The sequence below is a fragment of the Euprymna scolopes genome, chromosome 8 (assembly GCF_053919585.1).
Source record: "Euprymna scolopes isolate OS-2025 chromosome 8, ASM5391958v1, whole genome shotgun sequence".
Lineage (NCBI taxonomy): Eukaryota > Metazoa > Mollusca > Cephalopoda > Sepiida > Sepiolidae > Euprymna > Euprymna scolopes.
In genome coordinates this window covers 2225326-2242314 of record NC_136489.1, presented here as the reverse complement: position 1 = coordinate 2242314, position 16989 = coordinate 2225326, and the positions used below count along the sequence as shown (strand labels likewise).

The window sequence follows — 16989 nt, the reverse complement described above, 5'->3', positions numbered from 1 at the left end:
ATTAAATAAAGTGACTGATAGTATGCTTCCTTGTGGGACCCCTTCCTCCTGGTTTTCGAGGTCAGAAAGGGTGGATCGTAGGCCTTTTCTAAATTGAAGAAAATGGCCGTTGGATGTTCCTTTTTTATGAATCCCTCTCTGATAAAGGTTTCTAAGCGTACCAGGTTATCAATGGTGCTTCTTTTATTTCTTTTGTTCACTATTCTTTCGAATGTTTTACATATGCAACTTGTTAATGCTATGGGTCGGTAGCTTTTGGGATCAGACTTAACTTTATCGGGTTTTGGGATGGGGATCACTATTGCTTGTTTCCATATGTCAGGGAGTTCACCCCTGATCCAAATGTTGTTGAAGATGTTTTGGAGGTAGATTAAGGATTTTTTGAAGTAGTTGTTTCAAGAACAACGGTTAATTAGATAGGATTTGTTGCAGTCTTCTACATTGAAGTTTAGTTTGTTCCTTTCAGCATCTAGTTTGATTTTTTTTGAATTGTGGTTTATAATTTTCGTTAGAGGAGTTTTTGGAGAAGGTTTTTTGCGAGTATATTTGCTATATCTTTTTTGCTGGTTATTTTTGTATTATCTTTTGACAGGTGTTTTAGTGATGTTGGTTGATTTTTACCAGCTATCTTTCTAACCATATTCCAGATTTGTTTTGTTTTGGTGTTAGAGTTCAGTTTGCTGATATAGACTCTCCATGACATTCTTTTGGCCTCCTTAATTGTTCTACAGGCTTTTGCTCAGTTTTGTTTGAACTGGTCTAGATTGTGGGTAGTGGGACGACTTTTAAATTTTCGCAGTGCAGCTTACGTAATCTTACCGCTTTTTGGCAATCTTCATTAAACCAAGGTCTTTTATATTTTTTGGATTTGGAGCCTTTGGGTATACATTCCCCAGCTATTGACATCAACGTATCAGTGAAGTGTTCCATAGAGTTCTTCGATTCATCTTTGTCTATTAGTTTTGCATTGCATTGGGTTTTATATTCCTCCCAATTTGCTTTATTTAGCTTCCATCTGGGAGGGGTTATCTTCAATCGGGATTGAGTTTTCAAATATGATGGGAAAGTGATCGCTACCACATGAGTCATCATACACTTGCCAGCTGTAGTCCATTAATGTGGCTGGGTTGTATAGCGACAAATCAATGGCTGAGTATGTACTTGAGGCAGGGTGGAGGTATTATTGTTATTGTTGATGATATTTTCTAGTTTTTTACCTTTTATGTCTGTTTTATTGCTTCCTCATATGATGTTGTTGCTGTTGAAGTCTCCTAGTAGGATGTATGGTTTAGGAAGTTGCTCTATTATTTTGTTGACTTCGGCTTCATTTATGGGGTCATGTGGTGGGATATACATGGAGCAAATGTTGATGGTTTTATGTAAAGTGGTTTTCACAGCAATTGCTTGTAATGTGGTGTCTAGAGTTATTTCGTTCTGAGGGATGTCGTTTCTAACTAGAATCGATACACCTCTGGAGGCCCTCTGTCCAGTATTGTGTATAAAGTTGTATTGGGTGTAGTTTTTTATAGTGATGTTATCGTGTGTCTTTAGGAATGTTTCCTGGAGGCAGATGATAGCAGGTCGTAGTTTAGATATTAACAATAGCAAGTCGTTTATTTTTGCCTTAAGTCCTTGGCAGTTCCATTGAATGATAGTTTGAGTTTTTTTTATTGTGGTCTGTCATTTTATTTGTCTGGGGGTGTTTTGTCTTCTACTTCCATCTCCTCCAGTGTTCCTATTTTGTTTCCTCCTCTTGAGATTGATTGGGATCTAGATCTTGGTTTGTTTGTTTTGGTGATGGTGTTGTTTCATTTGTTTTGTTTATAAAAAGGTTGTTTTCATTTGGTGAGTTTTTTCTTTTTCTTTGTTTGATTTAATTTGAGTTTTTTGATTTGTTGGTTCTGTTTTTTTGTTGTTGTACTCTCTTTTGTAGATTGATTATTTCCAGAGTTCAGGATTAGTGTTTTAATTCCTTTCATTCGGTCTTTCATCTTTTTTATCAATTGAGATATTTCTTCAGTTTTTATTTCTGGAGGATTTTTTGTATAACTTTGACAACTTTGATTTGTGTGTATTTTAGCATTCTTGGTTACTTCTGAGTATCTTGCGTTCATAATTTTCCTGGCTTCTAGAAAGGAAATTGACGGTGTTGTTTGGTGGGCTGCCTGAGCGGGCCTTGACATGCAAATTTTTGGCAGGGCTCCCAACCGGAGCAAAGCAACTCCTGCGGGGACAAGGTGCCAGTGTCGATCTCTTCCCCAAACAGAAATTAGACGAGGTGCTTCCAACCATTCAGGTCTATGTCAATGAGACATTGTGCTCAGCACTCTTCGATCATAGTGAGTGTGGGCCTCGGCCGCATTTGGAAGAAGAAGCCTACTATATTAACCACCCTCAGTGGAGTGATGCAGACATGTTTCGGGGTGGGCACTTTGAACATTCGCACTAACACTGTAAATTCAGCTAACATCAAAGTGCTGATAGTACTCGAGAAACTACTCAGCTTTGACTTGCTCCTAGGTTATGACGCCATCAGAGCCCTAAGTGGTGCTCACATAACACAGATGGGGGTGATACAGTTTCAGGAGACGGTTCCAGTGTGTGCTGCTTTGAAGATTGATCAGCCAGACTTTATTGTCGAGTTTGACCAGCAGCAGAAGGCTTGGACAGCCACGTGGAAGTGGTCGGAAAACCAGGAACCAGCTAAACTGCGAAATGAGGTAACAGAGTACCATGTGCCCGACCAAATAAGGCCTGCATATGAAGAGGAACTTCGTGATTGGATCAAGGATGGTTGGTTGATTCCCTACCTCTATGAGAAACTTGGACCTTCCAAAGGCCTAATTCCGCTGATGGCGGTCGCCCAGCACAACAAAGCAAAGGTGAGGCCAGTGATGGACTATCGTGAACTGAACGCGCATGTTGATGCGTTCATGACAGATGCTGACGTTTGTGCCAGCAAGTTATGAGAGTGGCGCCAGCAGGGTTCCAATGTGTCCCTGCTGGATCTAAGAAAAGAATACCTGCAGGTCCGAATAAGTGAAACAATGTGGCCATTTCAGATGGTAGTGTTTGCTGGCAAGAGGTACTGCCTTACCAGACTAGGCTTTGGGCTGAATGTGGTACCCCAAATAATGAAGACCATTATTAACACTGTGTTGTCACAGGAAGAGACAATAAAAGATGGGACATCAGCGTACCTTGATGACATATCTGTTTTTTTTTTTTTTTTTTTTTTTTTACACAGTGATCACCACTTATCAAGGCCCGGAATCCACTCAGGGATAAGGGTTATTGCAAGTACATTAAATTAGTGAGGAGATTTGCTGAAGTGTTTACTTAAGGGGGCAGTTCATTAGGAATTTGTTAACATTGGACTTGAAGACATTCAAGTTGTAGTCCGGAGGGAAGCAGGCAGACGGAACAGAGTTCCACAGGCGTGCAGTTCTAAGAAAGAAGCTTTGTTCATGGAATCCGCGTCTTGATTTAGACACAGATATAGAGTGGGGGAAATTTTTCACAGTGGATTCAGCTAGACGGGTGTTTTTCGTGAAAGATTGGCGAGGGGGGGACCAGAGATTGGAATTCAGACGAGCATCTGCCATGGAAATAACGATAAAACAAGGACAGGCTCGCAACGTCTCTTCTGTGGGAGAGAGGTTGCTGGGTAGAGAAAAGGGCATCCCCCACTAAGCCACGAAGTCTATTTTGTACTCTGTCAAGGCAGGATAGGCTGTTTTTAGCAGCTCCTGCCCAGATATGGCAACAGTATTCCATCCTTGGACGTACTTGGCTTTTATATAGATAGAGAATTGCATCAGTAGTGAGATATCTTCTGGAGCGGTAGAAGGATCCCACCATCTTTCCAGCGACCTTGGCAACAGACTTGATGTACGTGTTCCATTTCAGATCAGGAGTAAAGGTCAAACCCAGAAGCTTGTCAAAACACTGAGCCTCACCCAGACGAGAGCCATCCATCACAATTGATGCCAGCTGAGAATCAGAGCGTTGATGATGTAAAGATAGGAGTTTGGTTTTGGATGCATTAAAGGGAACCAGCCACATCTTCCCCCACTGAACCACTCGCTCGAGATCAGAGGAGAGAGAATCAGAGAGAACTTTGTCATTTACAGCCTTTGATGCGATTGCCGTAGATGGTTGTGTCATCAGCATAGATGTCAACGAATGATTTAAGTATGTGTTTAGGAAGGTCATTGATGTAGATCAGGAAGAGAGTTGGGCCCAGGATTGACCCCTGGGGGACTCCAGCATTTATATTACAGGCCTCCGATTTTTGTCCATCAACCACTACTCTTATGAGCCTATCGGAGAGAAATGATTTAATGATTGAGAAAACATTTCCCGTTATACCATAGCTGTGAACGAAGACATTGTTTCATCGTCACGTGTGAGGGCCAAACTGGCTGAGTTTGGTTTGATGTGCAAGGATCCAGAACGTTTGGTGAATGTCTTGAGTCTTGGGTCTGAACATTCGACAGGAGCAAGGGACTTTGAAATGGAGGCGCGGAACTGCAGTTCCTGAAGTGCCCGATGTCTTCACGAGGCAAGCAGTATTCTCCCTGTGTGGAAAAACTTGTGGGGCACCTACCATTGTGTGGATGGACTCGCATGGCAACAGGCATCATAAAAAGGAGGGCAAGCGCAGTCACCAAAGACTGGGATGATGAAACAGCTGACGATCTGTTGGTTTGCATGGTGAAGGAAAGCATCGCAAGGGTAAAGCAGGATGATCCCGCCAAAGGAGACTGGTGCGTGCAGGGAGACAAACTGAATGTGTGGGTGGATGTGAGTTCTCTAGCAATTGGTGTGCTGTTGGAGAAGAATGGTGCTGTGATTGAAGACACTTGCTGGTTGCGACCGGCGAGTGACGCTGCTCATATCAACCTGGCAGAGCTCGATGCGGTGATAAAAGGTATCAACCTGGCACTCCAGTGGAAAGTCAGGAAATTATGCATACATACAGATTCACTATGTGCATACAACTGGATATCAGACACACTGACAGGCAAGATCAGGGTGCGTACTAAGGCAGTCAGTGAGATGCTGATCAGACGGAAGTTGGAGACCGTAAAAAAGCTGGTAACAGAGTACAACCTGTCTGTGGATGCGGTACTGGTCACTTCAAATTGCAACCTTGCTGATAGGTGCCACAGAGATGGTATGACACCATAAAGAAGAAAGCCGAGCCAGTACCATTATGTTCTGCCTCTATTGAGGTGGCGGGTGAAATCAGGAAGATACACCACCTCAGTGTACACCCCAGAGTAAGACGGACATGTTATTTTGTGCGGTTGTCCAATCCGTCGGTGTCCAAAAGTGCAGTGAAAGCGGTAGTCAGGGAATGCCAAATATGCCAGTCAATCGACCCCGCCCTGACCAGATAGTGGAGAGGTCAGCTGGGAGTAAGTGCGACTTGGAGCCAACTGGGTATGGACATAACCCACTATGGCAGCCAACACTTCCTCACCCTGATAGATTGTGGACCGACAAGGTTTGCAATCTGGTGGCTGTTAATTAGATAGGATTCCTCCAGTGTAATCCGTGAATTGGAGTCCATATTTCATGAAAGGGGGCTGCCTGAAGAGATCCTCACAGACTGCCGTGGGGAGTTCAGACGTTTTGTAGACAAGTGGAGGATCTAGCTCAGACACAGATGTGCATATGTACCAGTAGAGCGATCGAAGTGTGGAGAGGATCACAGCAAGAAAACAATGCACGATCACAGAGGCGGTCTATAATGCAACTCCAAAGGATGGCATGACTGCAGCAAGCACACCCACCAATGCGATCCATTGCTATCGAGTGCACATCAAGGACACTGACGCTCATCTGCCTGATCGGCAGGAAACCTGAGGGCCGTATGAGTTAGGGGACTGTTTAGGTGAAGCCTCCCAATAATCGATGCACCAGCAACTTTCAAAGAGGGCAAATCACTGGCATCATCAGTGAGAAAGCCGTGCTAGTCAATGGTACTCCACGCCAAGGATATCCAGCCTGCCCTGAATATGAACCAGTTGGCGAGTAGCAGTGATGGTGAATCGTCCAACGATGACCTGTGGATCCGTCCTATTCCCCACGATGCTACAACTATGAACCCCAACACTGATGCCGATAGTTCCAGCACCCCTTCTGAGAGCTCCGATGAAGATGAAGAAGTCCAGCCTGATGGTATGACTGTATGCCCTAATGCTGATGCTAATGGTTTCGACACATCTTTAGAGAGCTCCAATGAAGATGAAGTAGTCCAGCAAATCCCCCTTCGTAGGAGTGCCTGCAACAAACGACCATGTCCACCATGCCAAATGTGTGGTCTGGAGACCAGGGAGGAGTGTAGAGTTGAATGTAATAATCAAAGCGGAAAACGCCCCTGTATGTGTGTGTGTGTGTGTGTGTGTGTGTGTGTGTGTGTGTGTGTGTGCGCGTGTGTGTGTGCGTGTGTGTCGTGCGGTCATACAACTTACCTTTGGATGGGATCTGAGAAAAAGAGAAATTAAAGATGGCAGCCATGGATTTATAAGCTGTAGTCTCGTGGAATCTCACGAGATCTCATCTTCCACTGCACATATATGCAAATGGAATGGGGTCAGTTTTCTGATAAAATGTCTGTTGGCAGAGGCAGTGGGGAGAGACGTGCTGGAAGTTGAGAGAGAAAGTTGTCAGTGAAAAATTCTAGCTGAACTTTTGCGTGTTGTATTTGGTTTATTTTGTTTTGCTGTTTACCAGCCGATTTAACGTCAACTTTATTGTTGTTATTTCTTTTTCTTTTAGCCATGTTTTGCATCCTTTGAAGTCAGCTGAATGGTTTTCACTACAGTTTGAGCATTTGGGGTCTTTTTTGCAGTCACTATGTTTTGAGTTTTCACCACATCTTATACATATTGGTGATTTGGTGCATTTGGATTGGTGATGTCCAAATTGTTGACAATTGTAGCACCTTAGAGGGTTTGGGATGTATTTTTCAATGTTCACTTTTAGGTATCCGATTTTGATCTCACTTTGGGGATTTATGGAGTCAAAGGAGAGTATATATGTATTTGTCAATATAGTTTTTGCATTTCGTTTTATTCTTATTCTTTTTACTTCTGTAACACTTTGGGATGATAGATTAGATAAAATTTCCTCAGTCGAGCAATTTGATAGTTCACTGCATCTAATGACTCCTTTTGAGGAGTTTAGGTATGGGTGGGGATAAGTTTTAATTTTGATATTGTTAAAGGTTTGCCATTTGAGAATTTCTTTAGCTTGTGTTTTTTTTATTTCAATTCGATAAGTATGTTGTTATTTTGCAGTCTTTTTATCATTTTGGGTTTTATTTTTTGGGAGAAAATTTTTTTCCATTGTAAAAGGTGAAATTTTATTTATTCCATTTTTTTCAAGTGTTTCCATTACTAAAAATATTGAGTTTTCTTTGATTGAGCATTTCTGTTCGTCCTCTGAACTTGCAATGTCGGAAACATCTGAAAAGCTTCTTTTTTTTGGGGGGGAGGGGGGTAATAAAAACCATAATCAAATAAGATTGTTTTTTTTTCATTATCTTTGCTCCCCACCCACCCCGGAGCCCTATATGGGAAGTGCCTGGGGGAAAACCCATTCGCCCAGGCTCAACAAGCAACTGTTTTCCTTTGATGTTACTATGGGGTACAGTAGTAATTTAAAGGGTTTGCAGCCATATCATAGATATTTCACTTCATCAACTGACTCTCAGCCACCTCTTTCCACCATGTATTAGGAAGTAGATATTATTTGTGGGGAAGGGATAGGCATATTGTGTTAATGATAGGTTTATGGGGGTGGGCAATATATGGTGAGGCTTGCCGTGATCAGCCAATTGATTGGATGGGCCCTTCAGACCTTCGGCTTGCCTAGTCAGGGCCAAAGTGGTGTGTTGGGAAGTGGGGGTACTAAAATCTGACCTCCAAGTCTCAACCACCAACGGTATTACGGGTCACGGCCAATAGGTAGCCCCATTGAGGGACTTCTACTGTGCAGGGAGGCAGTCAACATATTCTGATGCTCTGCCGACAGGGTCTAGTGGAATCTGATCGATTGGAAAAACTTTATATCTCCAGTTGTATGTTTCTTTAAATATTTATTTATGGATTTTAGTTTGGTTGTTTTTATTATTTTGGTTGGTATTTTTAAGTTCGGAAACCAGTAGAGAAGTAGGAGTGGAATGACAAAAAGAAAAAAAAAAAAGAAAAGAATGTGTGTGTGTGGGGGGGGCTGTTGTTTTTTGTTTTTGCAGAACATAATTAAGTTTTACAAAAGAGGATAGAAAACAAAAACAGAAATTCAATGTAGGTGCATTTCGTCTCAGGAAGCCAAAAGACAGCCTGATCTGGTAACACCAGGTAACTAATGGAGAAATCGAGTAGTTTTTCACAACTATGCTGACAACCACTCGAGCAATGAACACAGAAGAACGGGAGAAAATTGGTTTAAACACGTTATTAAAAATATAAAATGTAATTCGAGTTAATTCATTTGAGAAAATCAGATTATGTTCGTATAACTGCCAATTTAAAAAAAAAGTTCTATTTGTTCAATAAAGAATTACTCCTCTTTGGTTTGAAGAGGAAAATAACATTTTGAAAAATAAAAGCACTCTAAATTGTCTATATATTCGCCTGAATGCGACGTTTAATGGTTCTTAATTCCATTCATTCCCGTGGCAACTGATTGGTGGCTGAAGTAGAGGCTTAGCAAATGGAGCAAACAGTAGCTTTATGATTAGGTTCGAATCTCATAGCTTGCAGGAATTATTATTCCTACACTGATGATTGCTGTAGCATGAAACACTAGTGCCTGTAGGTATAAAGATTAATTATTATTAAATTTAGTGTCTGTAGGTATTTAATTATTATAGTAAAAAAAAAATAATTATGACAGCCCCTTTAAGAAATTCGTTTCTTGTCGTTGAGCACTTTCCGTTGAATTAAAAAGTCGGTCAATTTAGCTCTTATGCGTAGATCATCGTATAACGATTTGATCACTGTCTGTCTGACGTAATGAACATTTAAATTAAAATGTTTAAAATTCAACGCTATTTCACACGGTTAATAGTAGCCGAATGGATACGGTCTCCGCTAATCGAGCCAGAGATGTCTCGTGTCGCGGGGTTCGAATCGTTCGACTGGTAGTAATCGTGACACCCTGCACTGAAGAATCCCGAAAGGATGAAACACTAGTGTCTGTAGGTATTTAATTATTATAGTAAAAAAAATAATTATATATATATATATATATATATATATATATATATATATATATATATATATATATATATTAGTGTTTCAGCAACAAAATTATATATATATTAGAATTTCAGCAACACACACACACACTCATATATATATATATATATATATATATATATATATATATTACTTCTGCAATATTTGAACATTAAACAAAAGATGCCACAAGTAAAAGCATTTAATCAAAAAGAAAAAAAGAAAAAAATGAACAAAACTTACACTCCAGCAAATGTTGTAATGTGTGGATCATTGATTGATTTACAAACGAATCTTTTGTCTCTGTCAATAATTTCAAGCTAGAAATTAAATAAAAAACAACATGAACATACAGTTTCTATTTGTCTACATTTTGAGCAATGTTCATTACAATCAACTACTTTTTGTTGAATAAAACTAAATGAAGCATTATTTGCATAAGAAATATATGTGAAAGATATTTAGTAAGCCAATATATATAAAATATACAGGTTATCTCCCCTTAATCGAAAAATCAGCCGGTAGAAGGGGACACAGAGCCAAGATTAAAAAGCAAACGTTCAAAAATCGTTACCAGCAGAATTATGTTGGATACTGAAAGAAGCAAAATCTAATTCATTGCATATCCCTTAGAGAAGCAGACATAACCATAGCAGACTGACTTTTTAGAAATCTATAAACATAGTCCTGTACTTAGATTATTTAAAGTGATCTATATTAAATAGCAACTCTTTATCTCTCTTTCCCTTAGATAAGAGGTAGTGTTACAATAATTAATAAAAAACAAAAACTGAACCAATACTCTTTGTTATGCAAAATACAAATTTCCAGATTTTAAACGAAAGGCGAAGTCATCTTCCTTCCTTAGAAGTCTGAACATAACAGACATACTTAATATCTAAAATTCCATTCATACGTATCAACTGAAAGCATGCCATATATCTATACTTAATTATACTTACAGAACACGCCTTAGCTTATACTTTATCTTCCAGTTATACGTGTACTAGACTGTACTCTAAATCATAAATATATCGTTACTTGTATTTATATTGAATATACACCTTATCCTTCAGCCGTCTTAAATATTCAGCGTTTGGACACCAAATTTTAATTCCTAATATCAAGTTAAACATACTTTAACATATTATCCTATTCCTAAACGAACATAGTTAACTACGTCTTAATCAAATAGTAACTCCTCCATCTCAAACTAACCAGTTGCAAATTTAGTTGCTTCGACTGCATAAAGTTTTACTCATCTTTTCTTCCAGTAACAGTGAAATGGAAAGCCTAGTAATGTTCTTTTTAATCAATTTGAGGAGTGTAACTTTCCAGTAGATATATAACCTCTACTAACTAACCCATTAACATTAACTACTCATGTGGGGGTCGCAGAAATACACGGTTTAGGACCCAGGCGTGGGGCAAACGCTCTTGGTGCTGATGCCCCCTAGATCTTCCCAGGTCATCCGTCTAGGAGAAAGAAAACTCTGAAGCTAAATCTAGGGGAGGAAGACCTCTTCAGTCCCGGACGACAACCTTCCTAGAGCTGATGACTTAAACAAATTACCAGTTTGCAAACATAAACTGCTTAAGGAGTAGATAGACATTGACTGTCACCTGGCTTCCATACTCCTTCTTTGCCTATTAGCCAGGTGCAGAGGTGCTATCACAGGGACTCGACAGAAATACACAGTGGTCAGCTTTGTTTCCCGACTAGGGCAATGAACTCCGTTTTCCACACTCCCACCACATTCCACCCCCCTAAGCTGGACACTGTGGGGTGCTTGAGTGCCATATATGTCAGTGTAATTGGATTGGGTTGACTTTTGTCTGATGGGTTGAGGGTACCGGATTGACAGTTCCTGGCTGCTGTTTCCAAATGATAGTACAAGAGCCCTAACTCTTTGGTAGCGCTTAGAGCGGTTGCTCAATCAGCAGTTGTATAATATCGGTATGATTGTAGTGCCATGTCGCGCATGGAAAGAGACCCTGCACTCATCTCTGGTGGGCTTTCCTGAGGCCACAATCCTGTAAATGAAGAGTCAGCTGATGGTCTATTTGTGTTGTATGTCTGCTATTCTGCACAACCACTTGTCCAGCACCACTCACTCTAACTGAAACTTTTAAATAAAATAAAATGTCTGTTCAAGCAAAAATTACGATTAAAACAGGTGCAAACTCAAACAAAACCAACTTGCCTCCTCCCTTAAGGCTTACATTTACGAATATCCGTCGGCTTAGAACTAATTTAAATGATGCTGAATCATTTCTCCTAGTAAACATTCCGGATATCCTTAGCATTAAGTGAAACTAACCTACACTTCTCCATTCCCTCTAACTTTAACATGCCTGGTTATCTTCCACTTTGACAAACATATGCACGGACTTGGAGTCAATATTCAAAACACCCTCCCCTTGACTAGAGAAACAAAACTAGAATCAGGCGACCAGACCTTTATGTGCTTCAGACTAAATATGCAACATAACATTAGCTACTTATATTTTCTCTACCACTGTACCCTAACAAACAAAGTCTCTGACAGCATAGATACAGCATCCTCCCTCAATACTAGCACACACGTACATATATTTGGTGACTTCAATGTCCGCCACAGTAACTGGTTTGGATTCTCTACTTACACAGATGCAGCTGGTAGCACAACCCATAGCTTCTCCGTATGTCATTCCCTATGTCAGACGGTTATGTTTCTAGACCAGCAAGATTAACATGCCTCACTTCTAGATCTATTTTTGACCAAAGTTCCCAATGATTGATTGTGTTAAGAATGTCCACAGCTCTCTCGGGAATGCTGATCATGCTGTGAAAATGATAGAAATCACCTTAAATTCTCGACCCAAAACTGAAGAGCCATTACTCAAAACTACGAAGTATTATAAAGAGGCTAACTGGGAAGCCATCAGGGATCTAATCAGAGATACCCCATGGAAAAATGCACAAATGAGACAATTGAATGGTTCAAAACGGCAACTGAAGCACATGTTCCCATGCAGAAATTCTATAGCCCCACTCTCCCCAATGGTTTACTTCTATTTGTTCAGCTGCTATTGTTCAAAAGCAGCATGCATACCGCAGATTCAACCGACATAAGTCCAGTTCGAGCAGACAGAAGTATATAGAAGCTAGAAGTAATTGTAAGAGAGAAATAGTGACAGCTAAGAGAGAATATACTGAAACTACCAGAAAACGCATCGAAGCATAGAAATTAGGTACCCGTGATTTTTGGAAAATCTATAACAGTGTGGTAAATAATGGGCAGTCAACGATTCCCCTACCATCAAACAATCATGAGGTTGTTTCCACAGCAACCGAGGCTTACATGCTTACCAGTCAGTTTGCCTCAAACTCCACATTGGACCCAACAAACCACTCTAGATGATCTGAAAATCACCCCTTCTCAGGTGCATCATATCAAAAACCTAAACACCTCGGAAGCATGTGGACCCGATCTCATCTCAACTGTGCTATTAAAAACATGCTCCACCGAGGTTACTCCAGTTCTTTCCAAACTTTACAACAAATGCCTAAACGAATCTTGCTTTCCTGACTGCTGGAAAACTGCTTCTGTTGTACCAGTTTACAAAGATTCTGGCGAAAGAACTGACCCATTAAATTATTGCCTCATTAGCCTCCTCTCGCTTTTCGCCAAAATATTTGAGCCCATAATTAATCAAGCTCTAATCCATCACCTTACAGCTGCTAAAGTTCTGACCAACCAACAATATGAATTTAGGCAAGTCCGTTCCACAGCAGATACCCTAACTGTAATATCTGAAGGTATATACCATTCACTGAACAAAGCTGTCCTCGATATGACCTTAAACTATATCTGATAGTGAGGCCCCAGCTTGTGGGCTTTGGGGGAGTGTGGAGCCACCCCTTAATTTCCATTGCTCCCAGGTCCACCCTGATCCGGAATGGTAGTACCTGTTATGGACCCAACTATGGGTTAAATAGAAACCGACTTGAAAAAAAAATATTTATATTCTATCAAAAATTTTGTTTTCAAAATCACTGGATTCGGCATTAAATAACCTGAAAAAGGGTTGATATGCTGTAAAAAAAAACCCCACCAAACCAACCAACCACTGAACAAAACAAGGGAGGGTAGAGCGGTAGCCTTCAATATATCTAAGGCTTTTGACAGGGTATGGCACGATGGTATTCTCAGGAAAATCAGATCATATGGTATCACTGAAAGAATGCATAATGTAATTAAATCCTTCTTAAGTAAGAGAAAAATCAAGGTTGCCCTCGACATTTACTAAACAATATGATATAAATACGGGAGTACCTTTAAGCAATATGATATAAATGCGGGAGTACCTCAGGGGTCTAGCATTGGACATTTATTATGCCTAATATTCATAAATGACCTCTCAGATAACATAGTGTCCGAGATGGGTATATTTGCTGATGACACCACGCTCTATAACAGGCACGATGGTAAACCAAATGAACACATATCTAAGGAAATGGCAGAAATCCACTTTCATTTCTACGCCGACTTCTATGATTCTCAACTTAATTATCATTGAGTTGACAACTTTTTGATTGGCATCGATAAATTTGAACGCTTTCCCAAGTGTCCTTACCCATGAAACTCTTTATTTGGCCAATCAACTCTGGTGTTCTGACTTCCTTACTCCTCATATACTTCTCATCATCCCTCACAGACTCCCTGCCTTCCATGAATCTCTTATGCCACTCAAAAACTGATGCTCGCTTCATACAATATGGTCCAAAAGCAGTTTGAAGCATTCCATATGTTTCTGTGGTATTTTTCCCAAATTTGAAGCAGAATTTGATTGCATATCGTTCTTCTAAGGTGTCCTCACATCCAGATTGCATTTTTGAAATTCCTGAGCTGCGATAATGGGGCTTGAGTAGGGTGTATTCCAATTCCTGCTGTAGCTGTTAATTTGAACTTGGAATCTTATAAACGGGTCAGTCATCTCATGATGTATAAACAGTAACATACAGCATTTTTCAAGAGTGTGCAACAATTTTAAATGCCTGCACAAAAAAGTCTGAAAATTTATTGAAGGCACCTTGTATATTTTATTATGCCAGATTTCATTTTCATACGGCAATGCCAATTCTTATAAGCAAAACTGATACTCACCTTGACATTATCAATAACCAGTTCAGATTTCCAATCATCACTTGAAATAGAAAATCGAATTTCTGCACTGCGTATTTGGTTCCGATCATACAGGCCATCAATGGTCGCTTTAACAAATAAATTATAACTCATCGCCCAATTCATGGTGTTAGGCAGGATTTTCAGGCCACACTTTGTGGGCATCATTAAGCGGACATAACTGTTAGCTGGTGGTGAGTACATAAAAACTGCTTGAATGATTTTGTCTCCGTTGGGGCATTTTCTTTCTCGACTTGCACGAATTTGTCCAAAGATTTTAAAGTCGCATCCCTTTTCCCTGTACTTAAGGGGACAAAACAATCGGGGCGGCACAAGACTTTTGACTGGTATAGGTAGCATATCACCTCCTTCTTCAATACGAAGTTTTTTAATCAGGATCTACAATAAACAATTAAAATATCGAGTAAGTGAGACATTTTTTTTTCAGGTGACCTCTGCCAAAAAGGTCATCAACATAGAATACAAGAGATGAAATACTAATATTTAATAGAAACTCATGTTAATAAAAAGTTATATGACATAACAAAGTCTGAAGATGGAGTACTGTTGTTACATTTGGGGAGGAGCTACTCAAAGCACCCTTTTCTGGATGAGGACTTTTCATCCCCTATTTCTTCTTTCTCATAGAAGAGGCTTATGACTCTGTTTCTGCTCTATTGTTATTTTCATGACAGGTGTAACCCTTGAGCCTTGATAAACGGAAACTCCTAATCAAAAAAACTAAAAAAAAAAAAAATTTGAAAAGTTTATATTTTAGTTATTTTTTGTATTGTTTGGACTATTGTTCTCATCTTAGTTATTTTTTTCAACAACGTTTCGGCCGATGTAACCTCTGACCGTCTTCAAGTGTATTGACACTGGACGTTATTGGCGAATGGTAAAAAATGTTTGCGTTTTTTCTTCCCCAACGAACACAGCCATTATAAATTCAAAACGCAAATAGAGTCAAGTCTTTTTCTTTTTTTTTTTTTTATAAATTCGGGTTCATGGAATCTACTTTTGGGTTTAGGTACAGATAAAGAGTGGGGGGAATTATTGATAGTGGTTTCAGCTAGACGAATGTTTTTCATAAAAATTTGGCAAGGGGGTACCATAAATTGGAGCTCAGACAAGCACTTGCCATGAAAATAACGATGAAGCAGAAGAAATAGGCTCACACCGTCTTTTCTGTGGGAAAGAGGTTGCAAGGAAGAGAAAAGGGCACCCCCCACTAGGCTACAAAATCCTTTTTGAACTATCTCACGGCAGGATTAAGTGCTCCTTCCAACTCTTGCCCAGATGTAGCAACAGTACTCCATCCTTGGCCGTACTTGGCTCTTATGCAGGTAAAGAATTACACGTGGAGCAGTAAAATGAATCAATCATTTTTCTTGATGCTCCTTTGTTAAACACAACGGTATTAGGTGACGCTCAAGTATTAGCACAGACGGAGCAAATAATAAAAGTTGTTTTTTATGACTTGGTATATCTAAGCTATAAATTGAGAAGATAGTTTGGTTATAGTCAAGATTGTCTATTCTTTTTAACTTCCGGCTTCTGTTGTCCATTCGGTTGCATAATTAAACATAGTCAAAGGGGCAAGAAAGCCATTCTTAACATGAGGAAAGAGAGGCCATTCATGTTATCTGAGTAGAAGATAATCATTAATCATATGTGATCATATCTTGCTTGTCACTGTCGTCTCGTATGCGGAGCAAAAACCGGACGAGGAGACAATATTGACTTTAACTGATAGTTAAAAAGAGGAATGTCTAAATAGACAAAATAAAAAAAGAATAATAATTTAAATAAACGTCTTCACTCTTTATTGTAGAACCATTTTTCATAAAATGCATTGCTTAGTGCATCTCAGAACGGTTAAATCTTGATATTTTTAGCCGAACTTAAGCAAAGCAATCAAGCAGTTCTATATAGAATGTATTGTATGTCAACAAGTTAAATTTCACAAACAAATTAAATCTGCTCTCCAGAATTTTTAGTTGTCATCTGCAATCTTCAAACGAGTTCATATTGATATTGTCAATAATATAAGTAAATCGAAATCTTACTTTGAATCTAAATTCAACGACGTTACTTTTCTTCGGGTCTCCAGTTTCCTTTGCACAATTACCTAGTTTGCATGCTGTCACAGAGCAATACAGCTGAAAAAAAAGAAGAAAAAAAAAGCAAAGGAGTTTAATAAAACTGCTGGAAGATGCAGATAAATCACAACTAAGTAAAACTGCTATTAAATAAACGATTATTTTATGGGCTTGAAAACACAGAACATTCATAAATATAAAAATTAGACTCTGATCCTATGACTAGGGATCGCTTTTAATTGACGTCACTTTAATTTAATTCTGCTTTCCCAACTGCAATGATATGCAGAAGTTCAAGTGTAATGTTAACAAACATCTTTCTACTCTTCTCCCTTCATAATGACCCCGCTAATTAATTCCCTAATAGTAGCCCCCTGCTTCAAAGTGGCACTGTGCCTTGTTTGGGGTGAAAATTGAATAAAAAAAAAAAAAAAAAAAAAAATTCCCTTGAGCAACAAGATTGTG

The 16989-nt window shown here is 39.4% G+C and overlaps 1 protein-coding gene across 1 annotated transcript in view; it reads right to left on the bottom strand.

The window, feature by feature from the left end:
- The window catches only part of LOC145284085 (uncharacterized), a 473693-nt gene that overhangs the window by 180343 nt on the left and 276361 nt on the right, over window positions 1-16989 (bottom strand). The window contains exons 77-79 of the mRNA XM_080133151.1: window positions 16492-16584; window positions 14405-14821; window positions 9498-9574 (exon numbers count right to left, since the gene is read on the bottom strand). Coding sequence (XP_079989277.1) covers window positions 9498-9574; window positions 14405-14821; window positions 16492-16584 — 587 coding nt within the window. The remainder of the gene's footprint in view (window positions 1-9497; window positions 9575-14404; window positions 14822-16491; window positions 16585-16989) is intronic.